The following is a 12,751-nucleotide window of genomic DNA, read 5'->3' as shown; positions in this document are numbered from 1 at the left end:
GAATACTTACGTGGTTTGGCATATAACTATGAAATGCAATAACATGTTGGTGATTTATTTCATTTTATTTCATTTTTGTAGCATTTTAATACTGTATTGCTGAAAATAAATAGAACATTTTATTTTTATGTTATTTTTGACCCATGCAATATATATAAACACACACACACACACACACATATATATATATATATATATATATATATATATATATATATATATATATATATATATGGGAGCTATCCAAAAGAGCTAGGCTTAAAAGAGCTAGTACAATTGAGCTAGTGCGACAAAATAGCTTGTTCCATAAAAGCTAGTACCAAAATTGCTATTGTGACAAAATAGCTAGTAGTACATTTGAGCTGGTTCAAAAAGAGCTGTTAACCAAAATAGCTTGTTTTAAGAACTTATATTGTTGCTAAAACTGTGTGTGTGTTTACGTTGATTATTTACAGCAGAACAGATTTTAATCAATATTATTATAAAACTTTATTACATAAAACTTTATCACATATCAATAATTGTTTCAATTAACACACTTCATTACAGACATAGATAAAAAAAACAGCAGTCATCGCTAGAAATTAAGTAGAAAAATAACTAAAAATGTTAAAAAATCAAATATTTTTGAATTAGCAAGTTGATTGAGCATATGCTTGCTTGCAAATATGACTATTTGTTTTGAATCGCTTGTTACGTCACTCAGTAAGAAGGGTTCTGCATTTCCATTTATAGTAAAAGTTTTAAATTCTTCTGGAATTATCAATTCGTTAATTGATAAAGGTTCAGGAAAATGGTCTTCAACCTTACGTCTATGTTGAATACGTTTTTGGAGCGCTCTTTTTTTAGGGACATTAGCCATTGTTCCGTAATCAGCTCTTGTACTGCAGTAGCAATAACTCTTCGTGGTGGTGCACAACAATTTGAAGCTTGCTCATTCATTTTCCTTAAAGCAATTCTAACACTTTGCCTCGTGGGATCTGGGGCATGATTATGTCCTTGTCTAATTTTTACTTCACACTTTTCTTGATAGTTCGGTGTAGTTTTCAATGTTACTCTACAATCCTTCATTACACATCTCCAGTTCTGGCTGGGTTTGTTCGTTGTATTTTTTCGGTACAAATATCCATCGTACCTAAGTAAATCTTTTCCTTTCTGGGACTTTATAACTTCCACGATGAAGGGTGGAATACTACTAACTTTTTTCTCCATAGATAAGAAAACGATTAAAAGAAAAACTGAAGTAAAAATAACTCCATTTTCTTGTAACTAGTTATTTTGGTTAACAGCTCTCTTTGTACCAGCTCAAATGTATAACTAGCTATTTTGTCACAATAGCGATTTTGGTACCAGCTATTATGGAACTAGCCATTTTGTCGCACTAGCTCAATTGTACTAGCTCTTTTGGGCCTAGAATTTTTGGACCTAGCTATAATGTCGCATACTCATATATATATATATATATATATAATATATATATATATATATATGTCAGACAGATGCTTATTTTTGAGTAAGTCTCATATGCAGAAGGTTTATGTATGTTATTGATGTCTTTATTTGTGGGTTTTGTTAATTAATAAGAAGTGGGGAGACAAATGCAGTTAGTAGTAATTGTAAAGATATAGAAAGAGTTGTGGAGAGACAGGAGAGTGAACGGGAGTTAGGTAGGATGTTTTCAACTAATTTCGCTGACTCCAGGGTTCTTTCCCGTAAACAACCCCCCCAAACGACAGGATCCGTTCTTGAATGTCGAACGGAACATAGACGAATGAGACGTGGAAGCCGGGAAAAAGTCACGTGATTAAGGATAGCTTGACACGCCCAGGACGACCATATATAAGCAACGAGAAGACGGCATCTCGCTCTCTTCCTAGTAGTCACTCTGTATAATAGGTCTAACGACCTACTTAACCTGCCGGGTCTCCTTGACGACAACACATGGCGGCTGCCTATACCAAATTGAGGGACGGCGATTACGTAGAATACTAAAGCAGCCGCGAAATTACAGGGGAACAATTACCCCTGAGAACGAAGGACGACGAACAAAGTTACTACGCCCGCACCTGAGTGTCTGTGAGTGCGTTTGGCGAGACGTCCCAGAGCGACCGAGAGGCGTGACGTCCCCGAGTGACCAAGGCGTGTCTAGAACTTCGCGCCAGCCTTCCCAACACCTGACGAAGGCTTATACTTCAGCGACGACAGTAGGCCTATAGATGACGTTTAGGCCTAACTAAACCAGGATTCACCAAATTCTCCAGCCAGTGTCAAGACGTCTGAGTTCATCACTAAGTGTTAATGTAGAAACCACGCTTTTGTTTTTGACTGCTTGTAAGAGCCTGTTCAAACCCCTTTTTATGTCTAGTAAAGAAAGAAACCAGCATTCGTATCCCTCACCCACGAAACTTTGCTTATGTAAACTCCTGAGAGAAATTCAATTGATATTAAACTAAAGGAAGAGGTAAGATACTAGACTAATTAAGAAGTTGTTGCTAACTAAATCAAGGACATCTTCACAAATGGTGGCATCGTTAAGGGATACTGTGCCGTGTTGTATTAAGTTTGAACTAATACTGGCTTTGTTTCAGGAAAGTGCTGAAACCCCCTTTTATGTGTCGAAGAAATACAAAACAATCTCAAGAAAAACAGAGGGAAACCAAAGGAGTCGTGAACCGATGGATATGTGAGTAGTTTGCATGTTTTCGTTCACTCTCTTGTTTTGTATAAATACTGTCTCTCTATAGAATAGGAAGTTAGGGCATTTGTCTCTCGTAAGAAAATTTTGGTGTTTTAATTTTTCCTTTTTTTGTGATATGAGTCTGGACAATATTTTCCAAAGACTTACACAATATCAATACGACTTGAGATTAACTGCAGACAGACGGTCGCGAAGTGCTAGTGTAGGAAGACGTCAAAATCTGACTAGAAACCGAAGTTCGAGTCCGGTAAGAGCAAATATTGCCGATATGAATTCCGCTGGGCTGATCACACAAACCACACGGTTTTGTGGAAATGTAAGTAGGGATAATCCCGACAAACAAAGGTTAGAGAAATACAGTGTAGATAAGTGGTTAGCGGACACAGAGAATAGGATCGCTAGTTTTAAAATAACTGACGATGTTGCAAAAATTAAACAGGCAATGATGTTAGTCAACGTAGACGTAGGGGATGCTCACCCTACATTAAACGGTAAGGCCTTTGAAAAAATTACCACTTTCAACGAGTTCAAGGAGGAATGCAGACTATTGTGGCGATCGGCCAAGGAGACCGATCGGTTGTTGAACTTGTATAGGTTTAACTCGGCTAAATTTGAAGGTGATTCCATGCCTAGTTTGTATACCCAGGTTCTGAATCATTTAGGAGTAGTTAAGGAAGACATTTTGTCATTACCCACAATCACGGTAGGAGACGGAACCAAGTTTAGTAAGGATAATAAGAACCTGGTAGATCTAGATGAAGTTCTAAATCTTGTGGCCTACAGTAAGATGTATGCGGCCTTGTTGGAAGACCTAAAGTTAGATCCTGCCCAGAAAACCACAAAAACACCGAACGAATGTCAAGAAATTATACAGAAAAACGAGACCGGTAGGAATAAACATTACCCTAAAGATTATCAAAATAACCAGCCCCCTGGCAAGTCAAATGAAGAAAGAAGAGGAAATTATAATGAAACATATAAATCTAGAGGGAATTATCCTCATAAGGGAGCTAGACCAAAGAATAGGTATTGCCAGTATTGTCAAAGAGGAGGTCACACAGACCAAGAATGTTGGTACCAAGGTAAGAAACATAATAAACCCTCCGAAAATACTCCTCAGGTACAGGCAAGGGATAACTCAAACCCTACTAATTACTCCGAAGAAAAACAAGGTAACAGAAAGTGACTAGAAGAGCAGGATAGGAGTCCAGGAAATAGGGAAACCAAAGAATGGAAGGATGTTGCAGGTAGCGGAGGTACATCCACGTTGCCAGCAACATATTTATCCTTCCGACAGCAATCATTACCCAAGACAAATATCAAGATAGAAGGTAAAGAATGTCTTAGTTTGTTAGATTCAGGAAGTACTGTAAATCTCATAGGGCTCCATACCTTAACTGATTATTTGAATATACCTGTTTCTGCAATTAGGAGTGAGGATACATTAATTCAGGGGATAACTGGCAATCAGCTTAACAATGTAGGAGCCATAGATTTAAACATTGAATTGCTAGAGAAGAAGTGTCAAGTGCCATTTTTGGTTTTGCAAGAAGTAGCATTTCCCGCTCGAGCTTTGATTTCTTTTGCAACAATGCAAGATTTTGGCATAGTTTTTGATTGTCAAGACGTCTGAGTTCATCACTAAGTGTTAATGTAGAAACCACGCTTTTGTTTTTGACTGCTTGTAAGTGCCTGTTCAAACCCCTTTTTATGTCTAGTAAAGAAAGAAACCAGCATTCGTATCCCTCACCCACGAAACTTTGCTTATGTAAACTCCTGAGAGAAATTCAATTAATATAAGACTAAAGGAAGAGGTAAGATACTAGACTAATTAAGAAGTTATTGCTAACTAAATCAAGGACATCTTCACATATATATATATATATACATTTATATATATATACTGTATATATATATTTATATCAGGTCAGAAAATATTCAAGCTAGCGCCCAAACGGCGGCGCCAAATCATTGTCGCCAGAAGAGCGGCGCCAAAACGTACTGGACTCCTTGGGGTCTGTTGTTGCAGCAAATGGTGGAGTGGAAGCAGAAGTACGTCAGAGAGTGAATGAAAGATGCAAAGTGTTGGGGGCAGTTAAGGGAGTAGTAAAAAATAGAGGGTTGGGCATGAATGTAAAGAGAGCTCTGTATGAGAAAGTGATTGTACCAACTGTGATGTATGGATCGGAGTTGTGATGGAATGAAAGTGACGGAGAGACAGAAATTGAATGTGTTTGAGATGAAGTGTCTAAGGAGTATGGCTGGTGTATCTCGACTAGATAGGGTTAGGAACGAAGTAGTGAGGTTGAGAACGGGTGTAAGAAATGAGTTAGCAGCTAGAGTGGATATGAATGTCTTGAGGTGGTTGGGCCATGTTGAGAGAATGGAAAAGGACTGTCTGCTAAAGAAGGTGATGAATGCAAGAGTTGATGGGAGAAGTACAAGAGGAAGGCCAAGGTTTGGGTGGATGGATGGTCTGAAGGAAGCTCTGGGTGATAGGAGGTTAGATGTGAGAGAGGCAAGAGAGCGTGCTAGAAATAGGAATGAATGGCGAGCAATTGTGACGCAGTTCCGGTAGGCCTTGCTGCTTCCTCCGGTGCCTTGGATGACTATGGAGGTAGCAGCAGTAGGGGATTCAGCATTATGAAGCTTCATCTGTGGTGGATAATGTGGGAGGGTGGGCTGCGCCACCCTAGCAGTACCAGCCGAACTCGGTTGAGTCCCTTGTCAGGCTGGGAGGAACATAGAGAGGAGACGTCCCCTTTTTTTGTTTCATTTGTTTGATGTCGGCTACCCCCCAAAATTGGGGGAAGTGCCTTGGTATATGTATGTATGTATAAATAAAGGACAATGGTTCGTATTTGTGTAAGAACAAAGCCAGAAAATGACACACTGAGTACTGTATATCTACACTTTCTGGAAGATGAAAACAAATTGGAGCTCAGTGGCCTGACAGGTGGCTGGGTCTTCCCCGCCACCTAGCAGTAACCACCGCACCTCATTAAAATTTGAACAGTTATATCCAGCTGCGCTGAAATACAAATGCCTATTAAAGAAAGAGGGTTTGTATTTGTGTAGGAACAAATAAGAAAACTGGTGGAATATGTACAGACACATATGATAGCCTTTTAAATAATAGCCATACAAATGAAGTGTGCAAAAATATTGCTGGGAGTAAAGCTGTTTAAGTAAAAAAAGGATACTAAAGTGATCAATTAAATACTTGCACAAAACTTAATTAGTGCTTTGAAAATTATGTCTCGTGATACAATTTGCACAAAACTTAATTAGTGCTTTGAAAATTATGTCTCGTGATACAATTTGTATGTATTTGGTATCAGATTTACCAGTGTGATAAGGATTTCTACACAGATTACAAACCAATACAGTATTGTAGTCTTAAGATACATATTTATGATACATGATATTCATATATTTGGATGTATGGAGTTACACTGTCTGTTGGTAATTATGTATTAGATTTAGGATTAAATTAATTGAGACTGAGAAATATTGAATTTAGTTTAAAGTTAATTTATATCATGGATTGTATATACCAAGTAGATTTAGATAGATATTAAGTTGTATACGATTATTTTGTTTGAGTTTTGAAGACTTTTTATACTGACATAAGTGAAGATTTGCGGTGTAGTATTTGTTGTTTAAAAATAAATAAGGTTCGATTTGAGAATAATATTGCAGGTAAAACTGCAAGTTTCCTAAAACTGAATGTATACAATTGTAAGAAAAATTACGGAATAGTACAATGAACAGTTTAGAGAAACTAAGATCTATATTGTGTATTTTAAGGTGTTTTGAAAATTTTTGATAATCTATGGCAGAAATCCATAGTCTTTGGGTTATGGTGGGTCGACTACTATAATTGAAGAGCAATGGGTTTTCACTAGATATCATCATCAATAATATTTGAAAAACCTTAAAATACACAGTCTATTTTTATTCTATTTTCATTAACTTGTTTAAAATTTGTTGTTTCTCCAGTCATCGTAATGAAGCAATCAAAACAGTAACTCTCTTGTTTGACGGGGAAACATTTCGAACAGGAAATATGTTTTCCTATTGCAAATAACGTGATTTAACTGAATTGGACCTTTGTTTCAACTCCAAACAAACAGAAGAACTAGTTCGACTACTTTGTTCCCCACTACACACTCACTAAAACTGGTATAGCATAATTGAAATGAAGTCAAATTTGGTGAAATCACATTATTTACTACATGAAAAAAGTATATTTTGTTCAAAATGTTTTACCCTAAATCTAATGGTTCTTGCTTAAAATATACTAGTCTTATAGGATATAGGGATATAGATAATTTGTGCAGTTTTCCAAGAAAATAATGTAAAAGAGAAGAATAGGTTTGTTTTACTCTTGTATAGAGTTTTCCCAGTATGTTGTCCCCACCCAAATCCCCAGGTTCCCTATTATTGACAGATATATATATATATATATATATATATATATATATATATATATATATATATATATATATATTTCAATAAGTATTTATTTGCGGTGAAAATAAGTAATTTTTGAAGAAAACGGGCATTTTTCTATAGGAAAAAGCTGGTTTTTAATAGGAAAGTTTTCCCTGTCCGTAACTATAATAAAACCATTTTTTTTCGGCATTGTCTGGAGGAAGGTTCCTGTGGCAGGTTCTAAAATGGCAAAAGGAGCAAAACAAGGAAGTTTTTCTTAAAATCTGTAACTTCATTGATAGTGGTTTTCAACAGTAGTATATGGGATTCAAAATAGTGTATTTGGAGAGATCTATTCAATAACATGAGTTCCAATGTCCTAACTGATATTGTACTATTTTATAATACAACCCCACTGAGTTGATAGTTGAATAGAAAATATGGGAAATTGTTTGACTCTAGGCTATAATAGTCCAAACCCCACGACAACCTTACCTTTTCAATGTAGGTGTTTCTGAAACTATTCATTTCCGACAGGACCGAGTGTTATTTTCGAAGAGAACGGACCTTTTTCTATAGAAAAAAGTAGATTTTTCCCTAGGTTACATTACCCTGTAATAAACTACAATAATACCGTATTCTTACCAGAGGTTAATGGGAACTTCAACCCAAGTTACCTAACTCAACTAAAGCTAGTTGGCGGGAGTGTCCGACGCTCTAGAAACTACTATGTAAATTGAGAGGCCTATGGTGCCAGGAGTAGAAACTGGGCAAGGCTGGTAGGGGATTGTTTGATATTTAAAAAACCATCTTGCGTCCTAAGTGTTATACAGTTAAATAATTTTTCGTACGACCTAAATTTCCCAAACGTTTTAACTTTGCAAGCTTTGAATATTTTAAGTATCCGGTAGCTGATATACCAAAACCTATTGCTAAAATAAGTACAGTAGTCTAGATGACCATCGTATCCTGCAAGCCTACCTTGTCAGCAGTTTTGCCATCTCCTTTGAAGAAACCTTTAACTTTATTTGTAAGTTTGTCCGTCATGACTGCAACTTCAGTATAGAATGCCCCAGTTTAAGGAAGTGTTACTTTATAACGAGAGATATGTCAGCTGGCCATGGGTGATAACATCATCATGACGGATCGTGTGATTGTTTACAAACTTTTTCTATTCTTCTTCTACGAGATCAAGTCTGCCGACGTTTCCACCCTTTTACGTGACGTCATACCTTACATCGTCAGTATAGAAAACATGAGTTTGTGGCTGGTAAAAAATACCATATGCTATAAAAATAAGAAAACCAAACACAGATCTACTCTTTAATAGATATTAGTTACCTAGTGCAAGATATAGGTGGAAAAATTCCTAAACAATATTAAGGAAAATATCAGAAAAGAACAAAAACCAGATTCCCAAAACACCTAATTAAAAAAGATTGGAAATGAGGTTAAAATCCAATAGATGTAATACAATTAGCAAAAATGTTGAAAACAATAAACAAACTAAAGATAAAGACATTCGTAAACACAATCAGACAAAAATTTAGGAAACACGAAAGAAAAGGAGTCAAATTGATGAAATGATTTGGAACAGGACGCCAACAGATGTTTCCTTAAAACGATGAAAATGTTATTATTCGGACCTTGACTGATTCGGACCATTTACTGACCGATTTGGAGTTAGGATCTTCATCCAGGCTTATTCAGACCTTCATATGATTCGTTAATTCGGACCTGATGTATATTTACATAGGTAACATTATTTTATAATATTGTTTCAATGTACGGTAATCCATAATAAATCCAATGTCTATTATGAAAATATATTGGGTAAGCAATGGAAATTCAATCTTCTCACGTTTTCATACCATTTATTTCGGGCAATTACATATTGCTGTATTTTTAAAATAGCTCGAGTAAAAATAAAGATGAAAAATTAGGCAAAATTTACCCGAAATAGCCCTTAATCTACATTGGCGAGCACATTTCTTCAGTAACCGACCACTTGGTATTTTCCATTCATTATAGTACTCCAACAGTTTCATAACACACCCTGTAGTTCCTTTGCCTGCTTTCTCTGATGTCTCTTTAATTTACCCTCCTTAACAGGCTTCATCTGATTCGGTATTTTCTTTTCCTCTAAGTAAAGATATCAGTGAATAAAGTGAGGTTACTCTTCTTTGGATTTTTTTTTCAGCTTATGGTCGTACCCCTCCACATCCTTGTTTGTCCTATAGGGTACAGCGACCAAACACTGACCAGTTCTCTCAACACCTGACTGCAACCACGTTTGGTCAACATAATAGTTCAAACTCCTTAACTGGTTACATTACAACCACCTTGCCTGAAAGTTAATCAAAGGTTTCACTAATACATTCAGGGGGCAAAATGGTAAAGCAAGGATCCTTTTCCATTTGTTTGTATACACTATCTTGTTTGTATACACATCTCTGGTTTGAAGCCTCAATTCCTGTACTTTTCGCCATAGTGCTTGAGGAAAAATGGAAAGCACACCCTTATGGGTTATCAAAGTTTAAACACCAATTTCTCAGCCTTGCACAAGCAAACTCTAGCACAAACGACATTAATTTAACGGGCAGCTTGTAAAATGTTAAGAATACTGTTGAGAACTGCTTTATAATCCTTGGATATTTCGCCCAAAATTATTACAAAACAAAAGGGAATCTGTTTCATACAATCATCACATTTGATAAGAAATTGCTTTACAACTTTATAAGTTCCGTCTTTGTGCCACGTTTTGCACTTGAGCAGACTCAATTTGTTTTACCGTACAAATTATACAATGTTTCTTTGAGCCAACTACAACTAATATTCTGAAAAACCTCTGGTATCGTCTCCTCGAGGTAGTCCAGGGTGATATAGAAAAAGATATATATTACTACAAGTTACACAAATACATATAAAAGTGTAAAGCGGTTTGTATTCAGTAACATAATAGCAATATAAGAGAGATTACTCGAGTGCCATATGTGGATGAGATCATGATGAGGGGTAGGTGGAGATGGTTTAGGCATGCTCTTAGCACTCCCCAAGAGGGATTAGTTCACCAAACGTTCAGCTGGGCTCCACAAGGCACTAAAAAATTGGAAGACCAAGACCTATGTGGCTGAGAGGAGTATGAAGCGCAAAGTAGGAGATGACGAATGGAGAAGTAATGAATTAAAAGCTCAAGATAGAGACAAATGGCGAAATCTAATCGAGGCCCTTTGCATCAATAGGCATACGAGGAGATGATGATGGTTTGTATTCGCATGATCGTGTAACCCTATACAAATACCAACATAGATTTTCACTAATTTTTTTCGGAATTTATTGTTGTTGGGGTTTTTCTTTTACTGACATCGAATGGCACGTTACTAGTGTCCCTGGGACGACATGAGGCCTGTGGTCTGTTAACAATTCTTAAGGTGTTGTGGTTGTGTCTGGCAGCTTCAGGCTGGCTAGGATCACTGAGTTTGTTTGTTATGGAGCTTAAAAGATTATTTGCAGAATCGAACACAGCTATTCCAGTGGTTTTCCCAGACTTATTTTTTATAGCAGTAAGGATACCAGGCCTAGTTGGGTGTATGTGAGATACTGTCACCCTTGAATAAAAATTGTCACCTTTCTGCATAACAACAACTGAACACGGGTTTAGTTTTCCCTGTATACTAGGCTACATCTCCATTCAATAATCCCATTATCTATTTTTTACGTTCGTAAAAGAATATCTATCAATGGAAACCAGCTTCTTCTTGCCCCACTTTGTACCTGACTTGACGATACATATTATATGTTGTAGCACTTTGGGTTGGTTGGTTGTCTACATCACTTGCATGATCATCAGAGAGAAAACTGAAGAAATATATTGACATGTTTGTAATTATGACTTATAGGTTCAAATTTATATTGTGTCAGATTAAATAATATGACATCTATTTTAATATGATAATGATGTACAAGGATACTTACAATTCTCTTTCGGCAACAAGTGACCTTTGTGGCTGTGACATATCAAAATCAGACAGGCCTTTTGTGTCATTGTGGAATGCATGCATTTCAGAGTGGGGTGCATACATATCTGTGTCCTCTGCAGGAGGAGGCCTGCTGGTACTGAAACTTTGTTTCAAGGCTTGTAATCTAAAACCAATCCAATGTGTATTATGGAAATATTTTAGGTAAGGTTTGGAATTACAAATTTACCATTTTGTAACACATATCAATTAGACACCAACGTACTTTTCATTATTGAAATGTGCCGTGACACATCGAAATCAGACAGGTCTCTTGTGTCAGTGTGGGGTGCATGCGTACCAATGTGCTCAGCAGGAGAAGGCTACTGGTACTGAAAATTATTTTTCAAAGTTTGTAATCTGTAACCAATCCAAAGTCTATAATGGAAATATATTGGATAAGCATTGAAATTACAAATTTAACATTTTGCAACACGTACCAATCGGACACCGATATACTCTCTATTATTGGGATGAGCAGACTTAACGAAGATTTCAGTAACCTGTATTGTTCAGAAGATGAATTCATGTATTATAAGGCCTCTGCATAACTTGTCATATTTATATTGAGAAAGCCCTGTATAAAGAAAAGATTCAGGTATATAAATGACTCAGTGGAATGAACAAAGAGGATTCACAAGATCTCAAATAACCAAGTTCTTAATAACATATTTAATATAATAGTTTAATACTTAAATTTACAATTACATTTTCAATATCACTGTTTAATATTTACTAGTGTTTCCACATCCAAGATTTTGACAACCACTGCCTGAATCACAGCCAATGCCTTGGTGATGGTTAGCCAAAACCTGGTTACATGCCAAACAGTTCACCCTCTGATCACTCATGCTGGCGTGGCGTGAGGTAAAAAAAAACTAACAGCATAGGGGACTTCCATTTCAAAAGTAACATTGCTATATATATATAAAATTATCTGCATAGGTCTGAATCCTCCAAAACAGCTAAAGGAAATGGGTAATGTAGACTTAGTTTTTTTCTAGCAGTGTAATATAAAGTCGGGGCATAGATGAAGAGGTCGTAATACGTTGTACTAGCCTATATCACCCTTACTCTGCTGCCAACAACAAAATTTCGATTACGATGTCCTTGTCTTAATCAAGTTGCAGAGTAAAACACAAATTAGTGTAAACAATTGTCCAAATCAGCCAAGACTAAGGGCCGAATCTCATCCGAATCAGCTATGGTCCGATTAAGCCTGCATTCATGTTATCAAGACTAAGGGCCGAATCTCATCCGAATCAGCTATGGTCCGATTAAGCCTGCATTCATGTTATCAACAAAAGAGATGGAGTGATAAAAACTGCAGAGTATTTCTACACAATGGTATACAATGGTGATATAGGAAATAACTTTGCCAATAGAAATTATGAAACTCTTGAGCCGGTACCAAACGTAACAGTGAGATAAGTAAATAAAGCATTAAAAGGCATAAAAAGAGGCAAGGCAGATAGAGGAGATTTCATAGTAGTAAAATTCGTAGAACTTTAAATAAAATGCCAGCAAGACTGTTCATACCTACAGTTTGGAAAAACTATCATTATACTAATTCACAAAAAGGGAGATACAAAAGGCCAGA

At 36.5% G+C, this 12,751-nt stretch overlaps 1 protein-coding gene across 5 annotated transcripts in view; it reads right to left on the bottom strand.

The window, feature by feature from the left end:
* The window catches only part of LOC137627612 (uncharacterized), a 109,667-nt gene that overhangs the window by 87,013 nt on the left and 9,903 nt on the right, over positions 1 to 12,751 (bottom strand). The window contains exon 1 of one of the 5 annotated variants that reach the window (XM_068358700.1): positions 8,117 to 8,325. The exons of the other annotated variants lie outside the window; for them this stretch is intronic. Within the exon in view, the coding sequence (XP_068214801.1) occupies positions 8,117 to 8,182 (66 nt within the window). The 5' untranslated portion in view covers positions 8,183 to 8,325. Of the gene's footprint in view, positions 1 to 8,116; positions 8,326 to 12,751 lie in introns of those variants that run through there. 5 annotated transcript variants of the gene reach the window in all.

Source organism: Palaemon carinicauda, chromosome 2 (genome assembly GCF_036898095.1).
Source record: "Palaemon carinicauda isolate YSFRI2023 chromosome 2, ASM3689809v2, whole genome shotgun sequence".
Taxonomy (NCBI): Eukaryota; Metazoa; Arthropoda; class Malacostraca; order Decapoda; family Palaemonidae; genus Palaemon; species Palaemon carinicauda.
The sequence above is the reverse complement of the archived record's forward strand: the minus strand, read 5'-3'. Positions and strand labels throughout refer to the sequence as shown.